At 35.9% G+C, this 18,979-nt stretch overlaps 1 protein-coding gene across 2 annotated transcripts; it reads right to left on the reverse strand.

The window, feature by feature from the left end:
- Positions 1 to 361: 361 nt before the first annotated feature.
- On the reverse strand, positions 362 to 18,348 carry LOC118035046 (putative callose synthase 8). Of its 2 annotated transcripts, XM_035040528.2 has the most exons (41): positions 17,903 to 18,348; positions 17,121 to 17,221; positions 16,635 to 16,753; positions 16,455 to 16,542; positions 16,234 to 16,344; positions 15,865 to 15,978; positions 15,585 to 15,677; positions 15,397 to 15,488; positions 15,018 to 15,144; positions 13,579 to 13,695; positions 13,427 to 13,503; positions 13,175 to 13,340; positions 12,329 to 12,454; positions 12,123 to 12,240; positions 11,613 to 11,941; positions 10,676 to 10,728; positions 10,501 to 10,561; positions 9,411 to 9,492; positions 9,276 to 9,325; positions 8,964 to 9,050; positions 8,752 to 8,883; positions 8,571 to 8,665; positions 8,403 to 8,487; positions 8,160 to 8,320; positions 7,832 to 7,955; positions 7,641 to 7,735; positions 7,374 to 7,542; positions 6,851 to 7,002; positions 5,865 to 5,971; positions 5,653 to 5,766; positions 5,475 to 5,543; positions 5,154 to 5,322; positions 4,956 to 5,067; positions 4,422 to 4,541; positions 4,235 to 4,350; positions 3,367 to 3,450; positions 2,962 to 3,074; positions 2,658 to 2,887; positions 1,231 to 2,079; positions 742 to 927; positions 362 to 672 (listed from the first exon to the last, which is right to left on the reverse strand). In XM_035040528.2, exons 1-41 carry the CDS (start codon positions 18,117 to 18,119, stop codon positions 439 to 441), a joined length of 5,844 nt encoding a protein of 1,947 aa, XP_034896419.1. In that variant the 5' UTR covers positions 18,120 to 18,348; the 3' UTR covers positions 362 to 438. The 2 variants fall into 2 exon arrangements, with proteins under 2 accessions (XP_034896419.1, XP_034896420.1); XM_035040529.2 differs by lacking the exons at positions 16,455 to 16,542; positions 16,635 to 16,753; positions 17,121 to 17,221; positions 17,903 to 18,348 and having other exon boundaries at positions 16,266 to 16,331.
- Between the last annotated feature and the right edge of the window lie 631 nt (positions 18,349 to 18,979).

The following is an 18,979-nucleotide window of genomic DNA, read 5'->3' on the forward strand; positions in this document are numbered from 1 at the left end:
CTTTGTTGTTTTTTTTAATTTTTTTTCTATCGGTTATCCTAATCTCGTAATCTAAAATATAGGTTTAATGAATTAACTTGAATTGACTCGCCCTTTAATCCCCATATTACATGATACTCAAGTTGACTTACACTAGTTTTTTATTTTATTTATACTTTATTTTATTATTTTATATTTAATTAGCTGAAAATTAAATAATATGAAATAAAACCAACTTAAATTTTGTTTTCACAAATATCCCTCTGCACAAACTTTCTTTTATTTTATTGATTTCAGAATGTGTTATCTCTCTCACACACACATCAATTTTTCTCCTACTCTTTATGATTTTTCCTGGACAATTCTATGATATAATAAAGTATGAATTTAAATGTGTTTCTTAATTGCACTGCAAAAGACTGTACAAATATGGTATGAACAGATTGGGATATCAAAGAATCATGTCTGCTTCGTCTTCTTCCCAGCAAGAATTGGCTGGATCTGCAAGTGCCTGTTGAAGGCCTCGTTGAAAAGAAAACGAGTCTGGAAGGCTGATATGACTGGGAGCCATGCTAAAACTGCTACTGGTGCAAAAAGAACCACGCTCATTCCATAATCATATGCCCTGGCAAGAACCCTAGTGAAATGCCACAATCCAGTCTCCTCTATCTTGGGCCTCGCAGCCTGTGCAATCTGACAGAACAAAATATGAGCACAGATGAACTAGGATAGATGTGTTTTCAAGAAGAAATTAGTGCTTACCAGTATCAAGCCCCATCCAGTGGGTAAAAATGCGAGACAGCAGACGATCAAGTCCTTCATTGATAGGTCGCAAACGCTGGACAGAATGATGATAATCGCCAGAACAGCAATGAAGAGGAATGCTTTGAAAAGCCTGAAAGCTAGGTGGAAATTAGTACTGAACTGTTGTCTTCCCATGTTCACAGCCTGCATAGCATCACAACATAATGTTAAAACTGAATCGGTAAGACTGCAATTTGAGCTGAGACCTTGGATATTCAAACCAGCTGCTGCTTCAGTTCTCAGGGGAACACTGAACTTTCCTACTAAATCGAGTTAAGGAATATGTTTTTATTCAACTGCTGGAAACTAGTGGGAGATTTGAAGATCAATGTAACTTTTACAAGGATGTTAACTAGGATTTCAAGCACATAACTGCATATTAATCATGTAGTATAGTTGAAATGCATGTATCCAAACGAGGAAACCAGAAACGCAGGCATTATTTACCTTGACTAGGAGAAAAACAGCCAAAATCACAAACCATGACAGAATGTAAACTAGGACATTTTTGCTCTTTTGGGAGATGTCGAGGTGATACACCAGACCATACTGGTACATAAAGAAGCGAGCAGAGAGAAGTATTTCAAACAGCCTAGCACCCAATCCTGAGCCGCAAAGATGGGCCTGCTCATCATTCCACCATGACTGCCAGCTTTTATCTTGCTGAATTCCTATACCACCTGGCTGCCTGATCCACTTATTCAAATTTTTCCAGTCATCTACTATCTTTTCCCAATCAAATCCAAGAGGATTAAACAGAAATGGTGCAAACAACCAGGTGATCGACATGAACCAAATGGAATACGTGATTAAGACGTATGCCATGCTGCTCTGGTAGGACCGTCTAAACAAATCATAGACAATCAAAAGGAGTACTAGCTCAAATCCTTTAACAAAGTGGCTTCGTGAGTATAATCTATAAATCTCAGTGAAGCTGGCATGGAATACCACCACCTTGCGCCCGGTTGGCCGGTACTTAGCACCCCCGTGTAACATTGTTCGACCATAATAATGAATTTTTGTCCCAAGTGAGAAGGTGAAGAAGACAGCAGCTAGTTGCAATTGCATGAGGACAAAATCTTTGATGGCTGTGAGAAATCCTTTCTCGAGTCCTATCTCCATCACCATCGGCAAGCCAGTTAGAAGCCCAAGCTGGATAAATGATTGGGAGGCAAGAGCTGTTTCCAATGATTGTATGTTATGAACTCTAGCCTCAAGTAGGAATGCCTTCTGTAGACCGCTTAGGACAAGGTATAGCTGACCGTAGAGGAACACATAAATTCCAATTACTGAAATCTGTGGATTTTACATGCGGAGTTTGAGTCAATATATAATTATCAAACAAGGAGCAAACTGACTGGTATTACATATCAGAGATGGAGAGGGCAGCACAAATAAAAATGTTTTCAGAGTAATAAGACAACTTGTTAAATTTAACTTTAGAATAACTATATATTATCTGGTTCATGAATTAGCAATGTAGCATACAACCCTAAAGACCATTTGAACTGGTAATAAATTAGCAAATCAAAAACAGCAAGGAATCATTCTTCTTCATAAGCTGACAACTTATATATGCATGAGGCTAGACAAGAAAGGGAAACTTGAGTGGTATTAATCCAGGAAATTCAGAACAAACTACAGTGGATAAGCATAATAATCTAAAGAATGCCCCCATGCACGTATATCAGCTTGTTTACTTGTGTAATTTTTTAACATAAAATCTAGCTTTTATACTTGGTTAGTGAACATGAACCTATATGCGGGCACAGTTTTCCACAAAGATTAAAATATTTATGGCGACTTCAAATCAATCTCATTAAATTTACTTCTTTCTTTGAATGTAGGATTATTTCAGGGTGCAAAAGAAATACCAGGTTACTGAAGTAAAACCCAGTGGTTGTAAAGTAACAAGATAGCATCCGGAAAAAATCAAAACAGCGTCCAAGCCGGTGTATGTCACGGCTTATTGTTTGTTCACTGTTTCCATTTGCTACTTTGGCTTCAAACTTGGAGATTTGATTTAGACCTACGTCACGACCTTTTCCAACTTGCAGGTACTCATGGTAAGTTATGCATCCCCGTCTTAATGTAGAATTGAATCCTGCAGATAATGCATAAGAAGCTCTGAATAATCACCCTTCACAGAGAGCAACTTGTGAAAGTACTGGTCCGTACCTGCATATACGTCCTCACTTAAGTTTATTGTTTTTGATGCTTTGCTTATGCCACCCCTTGTGATGTGAAACAACCTGTCAAATACATCCGGGTGCCCATAGTGGAACCTTACCCTGTGCAGATGATGAACATTAAGAGAATAGATTAGTAAAGATTGACCACATGGGCAAAAATCAACTTTTGTGCATAGAATTAAAGGGCCTCGACAAGAACTTGGAGAGGACAACTGAATGGAATTGCAAATATATGGAAAGTGGATGAGCCTACAATGCAATGCAACATTATTAGCAGTTTGTTTTTACAGTTTTCCTCAATTTTCTGGATCTGTTCTCCGATGAGTATGAGAAACTGAGATTGATAACAAAGGATCCAAAAACAAGTTAATAGAAGTAGGGCAACGAGTACCTGAGAGGATTTGCAAGAAGCCTTTGACCAATGGTGACAAAGCTTGCCTCTTGATATGACATGAACCAAGCTAGAGATGAGACACTGCAGTTTGGAAGATAATGTAAGATTCTCGACTCAAGATCTAAAATGATGGCATGACATCTAAATCAACAACATTCTTTCCTGTATATGGATGATTTTTTAAAACATCAGATGTTCAAAAAAAGTAATTTTCGGTAACAATCATATTTTGAAGATATGAGGATTTCCTTTATGTATTAAAGAACTTATATGTGCAACAGAGTTCAGATTTGAAAGAACAGTAACTGCATATAACAACCTCATTAGTTAAAAAAAAAGTAAATAGATTCTTTCGAAGGTTCACGCAGGTTAGCAGGTTTTAGTTGTAATTCCCCAGCTCCAGAAGTATACAAAGTAATGCATTTCAAAGTTTGTTTGAAGTAATGCAAAGTGTTTAAAGAACTGCTAATATCAGCATCCAGTATCCTTAGTTTAGTGTTGAAGACCATAAATTGAAGGCTATTCCTTAATGCTTGGGCTCCTCATTGAATTGCTTTTGTACTGTGTAGAGCATCAAGCTTTGTCTCCCAAACTGTTGAAGGTCAGACTGATTCTAGGTCTGTGGTCTCAAGAATGATTGCATGGCAAGCTACCGGTGCATGAAGCAATTAAAAGATAAACTAGCTGGCATCTTTATAAATGGTTGTCTCGGCATTCTCTAGATCTTGTTCTGATAGTAAATGAGTCTAGCTGTGAATTGAACCTCACTGTGGCTTTTAAAAGTTTAAAGTTTCATCAATTTATGACTTTGGTCTTCTATAGGCACAGGATCTATTCGTTTAATTTATGGGAGAAATGGACTAACCTTCCAGTGAATATGTGTTCCCTCAAACCAAGTATAGTCGGAGGTCGCCGTCCTCGCTGCCGAAGAAATTCTTGTAAGAGGTTCCGCATTTTGAAAGCTTCTTCCAAATAATTATCCTGTAAAAAGAGAGAATTTAAGTATAAAATGCAAGATATGTGTATTTATAGGTATCAGTGGAAAACTGTACCTGGTTCATATCGATTGTTTGAAGAGCTTCACCGCGTGTAAAGATTATGGCATGATTTTGATTTTCTGGTTTCCCTTCTCCAATATTTGGTGTTCCAGGAAGTTTTATTCGATAAATTTCCTATAGAAAAACATACAACAAATTCAGCCCAAATACGCTGCTGATGCATAAAAAACTTCACACACACGAACAAAAACATGTTGATTTAGCTGCATGCATCTCTCTCTGTCTCTCGTTTGGTTTATTAATTAATCACTACAGAAAACAGAGCCTTTGATGCCTTCAATCCAATTAAAAGAAGACTTAGAATTTGAAGGATGGACCTAGCTAATTAAAATATAATCACTACGATACAACCCATATGCCAGATATGTGGTTTATTCAAACATCTGCTCTGTAAAATTCTAGCATCTAAAAAATGCGATAAAATGTTAAGGAAAAATTCATAATCCTCGACTTAACATATTTCTCAAACCAAACGTTTCTATACTAATCCTCACAGCATGTTGTAATACAATCTGAATAAGTCACTACCTGATCAAGATCATCGACAGCTTTAACCAATATAGAAGAGTAAACCTTCTGAGGTTTACCTTCCACTATCTCTTCTTTCTCCTCAACATAAGCAACACGGACAGAGGGGTACCTTCAAGTGATAATTGTGGGGTCAAAATCAGATGAATTCATGCTTTCGGTTTGGGAATATTTAATTTGTTTTTTGTAAAATAGTACCTTTTCATCAAGTCAAGTAAGTCTTGTGCATGGGGATCTCCAGAGGACTTTTGTGATCCAAACATTTGAAATGAAATGACATAAGTGAATTTCAAGTCTGCTAGTGCATCTAACCGAGCAAATAATGTAGGATTATTTTTTTCCGCACCGTCATAACCTTCAAGAATATCTGGATAAGCACAGCCAGAAAATGGCGAAGACCATGTTAAGTAATACAGTTTTCATACGTAGGAATCTGAAGTAATGCACTAATGATTTACTCCTTTTTGTAATAAGGACAGAGGTTATCTGATGCTATCTGCTAGAGTCTACATAGCGAACCTTCATTGTCAGCCATATCAAGAAATGCTTGAACTCTTAGGGCTTCTCTATAGTACATCATCCCTCTAACTGTTATAAGCAAAGAGAACAAAGCAGGAGGTTATATCCAAGTTAATTATATCCGCCACATTGAAATCAATGGCCACAAACATTAATATTACTAAATCTTTCTATTCACCTGTTCTGCTCAATGTTTGACCACGGAAAGAAACCCAATTTCTGAGCTCATTTTCATCTTTTACTCCATCTGAATTTTCACATCCCATGCGTTCCAAGAAATTTTTCCACTCATCTAATATTAACAACAGGATAGAGACATAATAAGAGTTGTTTTTGGACTAGTATGAAGAAACAAGTAAAAAAAAAATAAAAAAAGGAGTCCTTTCTCACCTGGATAAATCCTTTGCATGTAAAATAAGATGGAAGCCCCTTCCTTGCTTGAATGAAGTTCATCCATTGAATAAATAACATCTTCCTTGAAGTGTGGAGTTAAAACACTGGTAACCAGAATATTAATGTGAGAAAGTATACATGGGCTTAGAATCATTTCTCCATTAAACTCAAGATTCCACACCATGCTTCTTTAAGCATAATAATTTTTTTTCATTTTAATGGGATAACTAGTACCATCTATATAAATGTTCAACAAGTACTTTGTTGGATTTCCCCTTTGATCCATGCACATGTTCAAGATTCGTTGCTTGTTAGGATATTCCAGGAATTGAAAGAATCGAATTACATAACAATAATGAAACTTTTCAAGCAATGCAGATGCAAAGACATCATGTTATGTCTAATGTAGAGGTTATTATTTATTGAATCCTGAATTATTATGCAATGTATTATTACATCACAAACTCAAACTCAATTATGTTTCAGTGTCCTATCCTGGCAGCCGTGGTCTTCAAGCTGGGTAAAAGAGGGATTGCAATGAGCGGTCTCTAGAATAAAACAGTATTCAAATTTATTCTGCTGAACAAAATAACCGAAAAAGATAAATTTATTTTAGAATGAAAATGAATTGGATTGAATTAATAAGCAAGAGTTCAGCACCTTTAAAGAGGGAAGATTTTTTTTTTAAGAATATGTTGAAAATCTTAGGGAGAAGACCCATGTGGTCCACCTCAATTAATATCACATTGAGCATGAGTTCAATGGACTCAAGTTGATTTCTATAGCATTAGCAGTGCTGCAATGCAAGTCTCAATCCTCCTAAATACTCAACATTTATCATCAGGTGACATGGAAACTTGAATGCCTGATCCAAATATAGATGATGAAAAATCAAAAGGCGCAAACAGAGAGAGCCTTGGCCAATAGAGAAGCAGGAAAACTGTCATGGACAACAAGCAGAGGGCAAGAACTAAGAGCTTAACCTGAAAGACAGCATATTCTGCACATTAGGAGCAACGGGCATATCAGTGAAGAGTGAAGTAGCAAAGAATGAAATACGTCTCCGAGCCTCTAAGTTCGCAGGTATGTCCATCGCCTTGTCATTGACTGTAAGCAGCCAAAGGAAACGCCTGATCTGCCATTCAAAGCATGAAACAACTTAGTAATATGTATGTTAGGTTTGCCAAAATGAATTGCATAGTAAGGCTGTTTCCTAAGCAATCATAAAAAAGGAGAAGATTACTGGAACAGATAAAATAAACCTGTTGCTTATTGCCCAATAACCATGGATTAAAAAGAGGTGAAAAAAAGAGTGCAAGTTCTTTGTCCCAGAAAGAAGCTCTTTCTGACCGTCCATAGAAATAACGAATGCTTGATAGAAGTTGCAGGGAGTCAACTATTTTATTAAGTAGATATAAGTACTTTTTGACATATATTTTCAACAGACTCAAGAGGAAAGAATGACACACTTTCAGTATCAAAAAGGGAAGGAGAAAATAGCATCACCTGTTCATTGAAAGTGCCACTCTCTGGCAACGGAAAATGGATAGAATGGATAGGATTCGTGCCAGTAGTTGATTCAAATAACTGTGGTTCAATTCTTCTGGAAAAATCAACTAAGTTCTCTTCTGTCTGCTCAACATTCTGTCGGGAAGGGTAGATCAAACCCAATATTCTGTTCAGAATGAAAATGAAATGGAGTAAAGTGACGCATTAAGCTGATCTTAAAATTTGGATTAATCCCTAAAACAAGAGCCCCTGAGAAAACCTAACCTGGAACCATCTGTCATCATATCGTAGGTCACAAGCTCAAACATATCTTGGAGAACTTTCACAACATTACCATTTTGATTTTCATTTCCCTCCAGCTTAAGAAATTGCAAAATATTGTATTTTAGTAACCAGCAATGAGAAATAACTGCATAGTCAATCTCAACACTTTCATTCTCAATGGTTATAGTTACCAGAAGTTCAACCAGCTGAATACATTTTGCTTTTAAGGCTGGAAGCTCACTCATCTTGAAATCCTCAAGAAGACTTGACCTTCGCATGCTTTCTTCAATTTCATGTAGTATGCTGGACACAACTCTGAAAACCGATGCAGGCAACACCACAAGGTCAGCAATAGTATTTGAAGGATACATATGAGAAGCAAGCAGAGGGAAGTAACAAAACAATGTCTGGTTTTTTCATATTGAAGTATGCCATACAAAACTTGCCGGAACTCAAAAATCAATGTCTGGTTTTTTCATATTGAAGATTGCATTCAATCAAAAGCTGAATCTTCTGTACCTTTTCTCCAGATCGCCTACAATGAGCATTTCAAGGACATACTTGAGTGACTCATAGCACTCCTTCACAGCACAATACATGTACTTGTCTTTTTTAATTTTTCTGAAAAGAATCTCATCCTTCCCCACAAAATCTCTTGCAATGCTCAGTGCTGTTGAAAACTAGTAAGAATAAAGAGCTCTGTTTATAGATGAATGATGCTATCAAAACAAAACTACGAAATTTTGAACACAGGGAACGAACCTTGTTTGCCAGGAGGAAAATAGGCCAACGAACCATGCCAGAAAATAACTCTGAAGACATAGGAATTGTCATCAAATCCATCTCCCTGTTGATGAAAACATGACCTATAAAATATTTCTTGGAGATAAGAGGTGGAAGCAGAATAGTACTCCAACAAGTAAAATGTACCAGTTGCTTATCAAGTCCTCTAGCCGGAAAGTATTGATTATTTGGTTCCATACGAAAGCAAACTTGGCAACACCATTTGTTTCCTTTTCAGAAACCTGAAAATAAAATCCAGTAAACTGTCATTGAAAAAAAAGGCGATCCTCAATTAAGAAAGTTATTCTAACATTAACAAATCCCATACCTTATGAAATCTCCGGAGAAAGAAATTTCTTCTTGGTTTCTGATCACTTTTTGCTGAAGGTGGGATCAAGCAAGCATTGAATGCAGAAGGCAAAGCGTGAAATCTACTTCTCAGCATCCCCAATGTTCGAATCTACAAATAATAGGAGAAATAAGAGCCAGCCCCAATATTTGGCGAGAAAAAATTATAGCTATATACTCCACCAGGCTTACCTCACCAAGATGATTTAAAATGCCATAAAGTCCTCCAAAAATTGTGCAGAAAACAGAATACCAAATCTGTGTGTCCATGAAATACACCTGAGAAAATTGCAAAATAAGCAAATGTCAGGCATTATATGTTTGCAAGGGAAAGCACAATGATCCAAGAACTTCAATATCATTCATGCCTTGGTGACTGTAATGTATTTGTTTTAATATTTTGATTTTCCACTTTCATGGGTTAGCTTGAGAGAAAGATTTGTAACAGAATTGCATCAAACTAAAAGAGCATTGCCAAAATGAAAAGGAACATCAGAATCTTACAACTATAATTGGAGCCCATATAGCCACAAGTGCACCAACATTGCTTTTCACTGCAACAGAAGAAACTCACTTACTATATACATAAAGAAAGTGGTTAACTCTTAGAAGCTAAATGCAGAAAGAAATGAAGTTTACCTTTTGGGAAAAGCTCATGCCAGTCATAATTTTGCACACCTATTTTCAAGATTAGTCTTGTTGGTCCAATCAGTGGTTTGATCTGCATATTTCCATTGATAGGAACAATCAGTATCTTTGCTCTCATCATGACAATAGTGAAATCATATTACAAGACTGCTAGATGAATTAAGCTTTCACAAAGAGCACTGGCGTGATATTACACATTTATAAGCAACCAATTATCATATTGAGTAAACATAAATGTTTCTCAAAATATTCTTTATGGCTCCTTCAATTGCAATTCCCAAGTGGAAAACTTTTATGAATCTGAAAGACCTATTTTGTATCGGTAGTTGGTACGAAAAATAAAGTCCTGTTTCTTAATCCAGAATCAGAAAAGAATAGTTGTGCTAGCACATAGACTGGACATATAAACTTTAAGAGGTGTGATAAATTGTCAACTACAAATTTGAACAATAATGAGAAAGATCATGTGGCCTCTTGGTATAATATTTTTGAATCATGTTATAAGGACATAGAAGATGCAATGAAAGAAATAAAATAAGATCTTCTGTTTCACCAAAGACAGTAATATTCCAAGCAATCAAGACCAGAACAGTCCTTTGTATCAGAAAAGATTTGAGATTCAGTTGATAATAAATGCACATTTGGTTAATCAGGTCTTCTATATTTCATATTAGCTTGCAATTTTTATTTTTTTATTTTTTTTGCACATACACATAATTCTAGAGAATATAATTTACTTGCTACACATGTTCTTGCAGACATTCAGACTGTTCCGAGTAAATTATATAAACATTAATTTTAGTGTTTAGACTTTAGTGTATATAGCTCATGTCCCCAAGTTTTCATCCTGTGCCAATGAGGCATAACTAAGTGCAGATTCCTTTCTAATGTACTGCATGTTTCTAACTCATTCAACCTTGATGGCACAGTAAATAACTTTTTAATATTACAATATCCATGTCATCTACAACAATCAGTATGTTGTGCAAAATTAGAGTTGAAAACTGCCACTAGTTGTGGATTATGTATCACATATCGAATGATAATCATAGAAAAGGGAGAGAATTTTAGCACTTCTTACCTCAAAACTATAGCTGAATAAAAATTTGGTCAATAATACCAGCACCCAAAATACTGTATATCTGGTAAGTAAGAGAAAGTTTGTGTTTAGGGAAGAATAAAGAAGGAAAAAAAAAGGCTAATGAAAGAGCTTATGAAACTATAGAAAGCTTCTAAAATGGGAAAATGAGATATACTTGAGAACTGAAACTTGGGTTTCTTGCATCCCACGTCCAACATATGATCTTGGCTGCATGATAAAAACAGTAATTCTCAGTTAATTATGGATACAATAATCTAATAATAAACAAAAAAAAAAAAAAAAGGATAAATGATTAGGTTTATATGCTTCACATGGCATAAAAATGATAAAACCAGAACTTGTATGAAATTAATTCTCAGATAATTAGAGAGAAACAGAGTGGATTACAAATGAATTAAAATAAATAGCTCACAAACAAGAATAACACTTTATCACTGGAGCATTTTTCTTAAATCCAAGGAAATAGTGCTTGTATCACTAAGGATATAGAGAAAGGCCGTCAACCTAGTGTTCCCCCACAAACAAACATGCGCATATGCAAAAGTTTGAATATTTATGAATGGACGACCACCACAAAGATCTCGTAAAGCAAATGTTTAATTCGCTAGTGTTTTCTTAGAATAGTGACGCTCTTTCTTCCATCTACAATCATGAAATGGTTTCACTTTACACCTGTACTTCTAAAAATGATGTAGTTGTTTAGAAGTTCAATTGTGCTCCTAGATTTTCAACATGAACACGTTGATCATGGATTCATGTTTTGTAGTATCACTTAGAACTGAATAATCTTATATTATGTATAATGCCAACAGTCATCCCATCATAGAAAATAACTTTTTAGGTTGACCAAGTAAGGAAAAGTTTCTATCCACATTCCACAGTTCATTTTAATATTTACTGTAGTTTTAATTGCATGCCTTTAACATCTTGAAACTTGTAATCCCCAGTCAAGTTTAAAACACGGAATCAGAGTCAATCTTACAATTGGCATTGGCTAATTACTGAAAATTTTAGGGAAAGCACATCACTTCAAGATAGAAAAACCATATGCTGAGGGAAATTAAAAACAAAAGGTACTTGATTAATCATACCTGTGTCCACCAGGAAAATATTTTGAATATCTGACAATTCGAGACCTCAATGTACTTGTGAATCGCAGGAACAAAAAATAGGACCATCTCAACTGCATTAGTCGTAAGGAAAAGGGCAACTGCAACCAAATAGGAAGAAATACACAGCTCCCCTAGCCAGCTTCTATATTGTGTGGAATAACAAGTATACTTTCTCTTAGATTTAGCATAATATACAGGTAGAACAATAGTCCATATGACTGCAACTACCAGCTTCAGCACTTGTTTCCTTTTTGACAAAATATCCATCGTGAGTCTTGTTTTCCATGTAAAGACAATGTCAAGAATTGCTGCACCAAAAAACATTTATTTATCAATTTATTGATCTTTATCACTTCTTCAACATGATGAAGTTTGTGCAGGCATGTCTTGAGAAGGGGTGGGGGTGACCAACACTGTAGAAACCCTGTATCTTCATGGTGTTAACAGTACTCATGATAAATTAGTTATCAGCACATAATAGCAACATACCTTGTACAAGTTTAAGCATAGCAGATGTAATGAAGATGCTCATGATGTCCTCGAACACTACTGCATCGAGCATTTCAAGTGGAGACCCCAAATCATGGCAAGCCATAATTATCATTGCCTGAAATGCAACAAAAATTACTATTAGACACGGCTAATTCATCGTAGAATGGAACTAATCAACAAATCAGTTGTATGTTGTATTTGACCTGAAGGGATAGAATAAAAAAGCTCCACATTCTATCAAAGCTCCTAAAAATCTGCCAAAATGAGCGAATCTCTACAAAATTCTTCTTTCCCAGCCATTTTGGTTCATGTTTTTCTTCAACAGTAGCCTGGTAGCAAAGAAAAGCAAGTTAGAAATTGGATTATCAAATGCCAGACGACAACCCAATTTCCCAAAACAATGTTGGAGATGTCAAATTATTCTACTTTGCCAAAATTAGATGCTCATATAAAAGCCACAATATAGCAAAAGAAAAGGTATCCTTCTCTCCTTATTCTCACTACTGATATAGGATGAGTTGCATCAAAGCTTATCTATCAAAAATTATATATGTTCCTGAATGCAGGCACTTTAATCCAAGAAGTAAAGGTTCGAAGCAATAAAGTCAACAGATAAAGTTTGGGAGGATCACCGACAACACCCATATAAACACAAGATTCACCTCACTAAACCCTCTGATTAATGACTTAAAATGCGGAACGTTACTAGCTATCCAAGTGTAAATCAAAATGGGCTTTCCCTTTTCACAACATAAAATCATCCATTTACGTTGCAGAAATGAGAACTGAAGACAGGGTAATTGAGAACTGAAGACAGGGTAATCTATGTACGAGATTAACAACTATAGTTATATGTGCATGTTAATGGCTCGAATGTAGTGCACTAGTGTCCCTTCACAAACTAGAAATAACAGAAGCTACATTTCAAAATAGACAATAGACAAACAGAAGAACTGAAACTATTATTTGAAATCTGTTCAGTTTATAAATCAATAGCAATCTGGAAACAGGAAAAAAATGCTTAAATGACCGAGAGTGATAAAGTTTACCACTGGTTCTTCATCCTCGTTTAATCCCATTTCTTCATCCTTGTTTTCTTCTCTCTTTCTCTTTTCTTCTACATTCTTCTTACGTTTGGGTTTCTTTAAAGACTCGAAACGAAAGAAATCATGATCCAGACGCATGGGCCAACCTATTTGGAAACAATCACGAGACCTGCAAAATTATTGTAGCCATAGCAATGTATTCTCAAGATCTTAACTTTTTGAAGCTGACTGAAACAATAAGGATTCAATTCTCACCAGAAATACTCATTCAAATCATCGTAGTTTCTCCATGTAGAATGATCAGCTGTCCCATTTTTGCTTTTCACAGTTTCCTTCAGTTTTTTTCACTAGAATATTAGCTTTTATATGGAAATATTTACCAGGAGATAAAGAAAATAGGAATATACCTCATATATAACCCTGTATATCGGGGTAACTACATCTCTAAGGAAAGACTCAGAAGCTCCTTTGTATGCTGTTGTGAATTTCTTTCCAATTAACAGGTCATGCAATTCATCTGCCATCTGAAAGCAAACAAGAAAAGATCCACGCTTGTTCAATTATTAAGATCATCATATGAAACTAACATTCATAAACTTGATAGTATAACTAAAGATATTATTCAAGAACACCAAGTCTGTCAAAGATGCCTTCCAGAAGAGCAGACAGTCATGATTCAATAGCCATTTAACATAAACTGAGTGTCAGTGGAAATTACCAAAACATTAAAAAACCAAGGTAAGAGTTCAGATGCTGCTTCTAGCACAAATTTTAGGGCTTTCAATCACTATCATAACATTTCCTACAGCTCTCTGTTCATTTCACCAAAAAACATGATATGGGCTGCAGTCTTGCAGAATTGCATTTGCATAGAAGGTAGGACTGGAAATCATATATAAAACCTCGCAGAAACCACCAAACAGTTCCAAAAACCAAGGCCTAGCACTCCATTTCAGAATAAGAGTACACTTTTTGCTAGAGCAAGGTTGACCTCAGGCATGTAGAACTCTATCCACTTCATTAAAGAGCAGACACTAGACGAGCTGCAGGGAAATCATCTACAATTCCTATCCAATGAATGCAAGAAAATTTACCTTTCTCCTAGCTGGATGAATGAGGAAAAAGGAATGTGTAAATCAGACACAAGTTAGATTCAAAATGATATATGCTCCAATGAAACCATTTAATTGCATCAAACAGAAACCAATACTGATGCATGTGCTCATTTTTTCAGCTGGGTTTACACTACTACATCTCATAAATCACATGGAAGAGCATAGGACATGATATGTTAGATGTGGAAATTCTGGATAGTCCTTTGAACAACTCTTTATCCACATTAAAAAAGAAACCAATACTACTGCCATATATGGAAAATTAGATTTCCACAGAGCGCATGATTTAGACATGAAAGAGTTATTTGAACAATTGTACACAATTTACATCATACACAAGTTATTTGTGCTTGATGTTAACAACAGGAAGTCAAACAATATTCATTTATATTCTTTGCTTTCCTCTACTTTCCAAGAAACATCTCATCTTGCTTTGTCAACACATTAGAAGAGCCTTTGATTAATGTCATTTCCTTGCAGATAAAAAATAAAATTGAAACATATCTATTCCTATTAGTGAATTGTAATTTAGTCAATAGAAACTGTGGTTTCGAAATGTTGGGCAAAGAGGCTTCTGTGACTTTGGCTAATGAAGTTAAACTCTTTTTGAAGTCCAGGAATGAGACCCCATGGGAATTGAAATGAAAGAACAAAGTATTCCACCAATATCATCACAAACCTGTGAGTGGATTATACAGGAAATAATCAACAGGAACACATTTTAAGCTTACATGGTGAAAAATATAGCATAAACACTCTGGCATAAACCGCAAGTTTGCTGCCTCCCCCCAAATAAGAAGGTAAAGTCCAATATATAAAATTTTGTATTGTTGAGCTTCCTGATTCACATATGGCAACCTGCAAATACAAGTATCAAATTTGTTGCAAGAACCTGAAGATAATGAATATAACAGACATATCACAGGTCTTCTGAATAGAATTAATGGACAAAGAAAACCAAATACATAGATGAGGAGAAATTAGCAGCAAAAAGTTGTCAAAAATTTGGCAAAATAGAAAGAAGGGAAAGATATGCTGTTTCAGAATGAAATTGGACGACGGATTTGTAACATCTCTGGCTCTAAGCAACAAGAAAAATAGGTCACTTACTGGATGCTGCTTTTTCTCCCCAAAAATTTACACCAATTAGTGTAATTTTTAAAAAACTTCTTCATCAGTTCATCCACAGCTGCATCTCCTAGCTGATATCATGAGAAATATATATATATATATATATATCAAATTCAAAAGATAAGTGCGGTTTAACCAAAAATTCAAGAGCCAAATAGCTTAAAGACCTTATTAGTAGATGTCTGTTTGTGAGACTGCCTAATATGGGTGCTAGCAAGCAGTAGAATTAGATGCTCTCTCTGGTTGGCAACATTTCCTTCCTGACACAACATACAGAAAGTGTAATACCTTTCATGTCAACGTAAGCAAGAAGAGCATTATGTCACACATGTCCAACTCCCAACTCCAATTTTATTTGCGAATCTATAGCAAACTCTGGAGAACAAACAAAAGGAAAAGAAAAGACAAGAAAAGAAAAATCAAATAGGAATATTTAAGAGAGAATACCTGAAACTCAAAGAAAAATTCTAGAAATTCAAACAAATCCATGAAAGGTTTCCCCAAATCCTCGGCTGAAGGTAAGCCTCGAATGTTACGAACAGCTGCCACAGCAGCTTTAATCTGTATTATTTATCAGTCTGTCAATATACTTATTCCATTTAATCAAACCTCGGGCATGATGCATATGTGTGGGAGGGAGGGTTGGGGGGGTATATATAGGTAAAATTGCAAGTAGGCTAACATCTTGTCAAACTACATAAATTTGCAGTTTTAGCAGCTTATAGGAAAACTCAAAAGTCTTTAAAATCATGGGGACAGCCCATTCTTAACAATATTAAGAAGGAAATCACTTATATTATCCATACAGCATCAGACCTCAGGGAGTTGCATAATGGCGTGCTGAGTACCTCCTTGATCTAGAGGAAAAATGTTATATGGTACATAGAGCTCGGATTTTGCACGAATACTATCTGTGTCAGCAAGGGCCTGTAAAGAAAGACGAATAGAAGTAAGAAGCACATGCAGTCATCATGGAATCTGCAATTAGTCACTGCATCCTATTATTAATAAATGAAAAAAAAAAATGAGAAAAGCACCTGGGGTCCAGCAGCATTTGCTACTGTTTTTAATACTACAAACAGTACATGAGCAATCATTCGTGCATTTGTCAACCTCTTTCTGTGACTAATTCAGATAAAAATTCCACGAACTAAATTAGTAGCAGAAGAGTATGTAGTGAAGTCTCAGCTGGAATACAGTACAGTAGGCGTATTTACCTGCCATCCAAATCAAACGCTCCACCACTTTTGATACACTCCTTGTATGCATGGTAAACACGTCTGAGCTCACGCATGTCACTCTTCTCCTTCCGTCCCCTTAAGGTAGGATATTCGTCCTAGACATTGTTAAAGCCAAGAAAGACAAAAGGTTTCAAAATGGAAATAAAAGAACAGGAGATGATAGCCTTCGCAAAGTATCTCAAAACAAAGTAAATCAAGTAGGAGATGAACTTGTGGTCAAGCACAGAAATCAAGCAGATACAAACACTACGCAGCAGTCAAGGGAAAACCAAGGAAGGCAGAGTGTACAAGAGGTTACATGAGAGCACACTCATGATCATCATTTCTTTAATCTAACAATCTTTTCAACATGCTCATCATTTCTTTGATCTAACAATCATTTCAACCCAGTGCATCCTTGGAGCTTGCAAGGACAGAAGAACTTTGATATGCTTATATGATGAGCTACCATCAAGTTCTTACTTGTTCAAGTCGCTGAAGGAGAGACGTTTTAAATTGGCGAACACCCCGTCCACTTGAATTGCTATCCATGCCATGTGCTATTTCAAAAGCTCGAAACCGACCTGTCCAAGAAACCCACATAATTAACAAAAAAGAAAAAACAGGGGGTATAAGTTTGTAATACAGTTCATTTTTACTTGGAAAAAAAAAAATAGAGTGCCACCAACACCAAAGTTAATAGAAAAACAGATTGTCACTTAAGAATGAGCAACTATACAAAATCCAAGTGGTAAGATTTTTCAGTTCATTCACTGTCCATTTCCAAGGTACCTGCCTAGCTTCCTAATGACTACAGATTGAAGAAATAATACTTCATCTGCATTGCATTACCCATTCCCAGTTCTTAGCAATAGTAAGAAAGAAAGAGAAAATCCTGTCAGTTGCTCCTTATAACTAACACAACCATCTTGAAATACCTTTAACCTGGAGACTAATAATGAAAAACTTGCTCTGAACAATATTAAAAATCATAACTCAAACGTCTTTCATTAAGATTTGGTAAATTTGATCATGACCATTAGTTTGATCAGTTACAAATCAAAGTCGAAATCCCATCAACTAGTAATTCACACTCCAAAGTCGAAACCTTTCAAACAGCACTTTATAATCAAATTCAACAAAACAAAGCAGAAACAAGTAAAACCAACAGAAATTCCCAAACTCAAACTCCATAAAACAAAATCCAAGTCGCCAAGAAGGAAAGATAATTCAAAACGTATAGGAAGAAGAACCAAATGGCTTACAAAGATAAGCAATACGAGGCTCCTCGCTTTCAATCAAATTAGCAACACGAAGAAACATTTGAATTTCCCTAGACAAACTGGCAGGCAACCTCTCACTATCAAAAGGCTCAGGTCCTGCACCACCACTACTACTAGCAGCAGCAGCATGATCAATTACAAGTGCACGGTCTGTTCGCTGAGGCTCAATGATAGGGTCAGCGAGAACGATTTCTGACATTTTGATGAAATGGTGAAAAGGGTCGGTGGGAAACGTGAGGAAGAGTTGTGAGAGTGAGAGGATATGGTGAATGATACTGCAGAGTATATAAGTGGGATCTTCTGCTTCATCTTTTGTTTGTTTTTGCTTAATAAGAAAGGGAGAGTGCACACTTTATTTGAAGGAGACTGACTACAGAGTGCTTTTTGTGGGTTTGGTATGGTTGTGATCTCTTTAGCTTTTGCTTTTGGTGATGGGTTTACGGGAGGAGGGAAGGGTTTTACTTTGCTTTATTGCTTTGCTTGGTGTTAGTCCCAGAAAAAAAAAAACAAAAAACAAAAAAAAAAGTTAAACTGTGAAGAAAGAGTTCCTTTCGAAACTCTATTACGCGGTCTATTTTTAATGCTTTCCCCTTTACTTTCTTTTTTTTTTTTTTTTTTGTAGCTCCACTGCTTCCAGTCCAAGATCAATATGTTCAAAGGCTTAACGTTCTTCTGCATATTCCAATCCAGCATTTATTTTCTTTCTTGTTTTTAGATTGTATAACATATCCTCTACGTTAAAATGAATTCATTTGCTCTCCATTAGTTGTCTTCCAACCAAACAAGGGATCTGTATATATATTTTTTTAAGAAAAAGAAGAAGAAGAAGAAGCAAAAGCCCCTCTGCTAAGGAACGCTGGAAAAGGACATAAAGCAAAGCAAAACCTAATATTTTAGTGGTCAAACCCCTTTGCTAATGGAAAGCTTATGCCTTCCCTTTTTTGCTTACGAATTAAGAAATAGAAAAGGAGAACGTGCATGTTTATGGGTCATGCATGCATGGCTGCTTTTCACCTCTGAGCTTAGTGCTCATTGTAACTTTTTGGAGCCTACTGGCTC

This window comes from Populus alba, chromosome 11 (genome assembly GCF_005239225.2).
Source record: "Populus alba chromosome 11, ASM523922v2, whole genome shotgun sequence".
Lineage (NCBI taxonomy): Eukaryota > Viridiplantae > Streptophyta > Magnoliopsida > Malpighiales > Salicaceae > Populus > Populus alba.

Coding starts and splice junctions, on each gene's coding strand:
- LOC118035046 (XM_035040528.2), bottom strand. CDS start 18,119: ATGTCAGAAATCGTTCTCGCTGACCCTATCATTGAGCCTCAGCGAACA. Junction 7,003..7,373: donor GTGGCACTTTCAATGAACAG/GTGATGCTATTT, acceptor TTTGAATGGCAG/ATCAGGCGTTTCCTTTGGCT. Junction 5,323..5,474: donor TGATATGGCTGACAATGAAG/GTTCGCTATGTA, acceptor GTGCTTATCCAG/ATATTCTTGAAGGTTATGAC.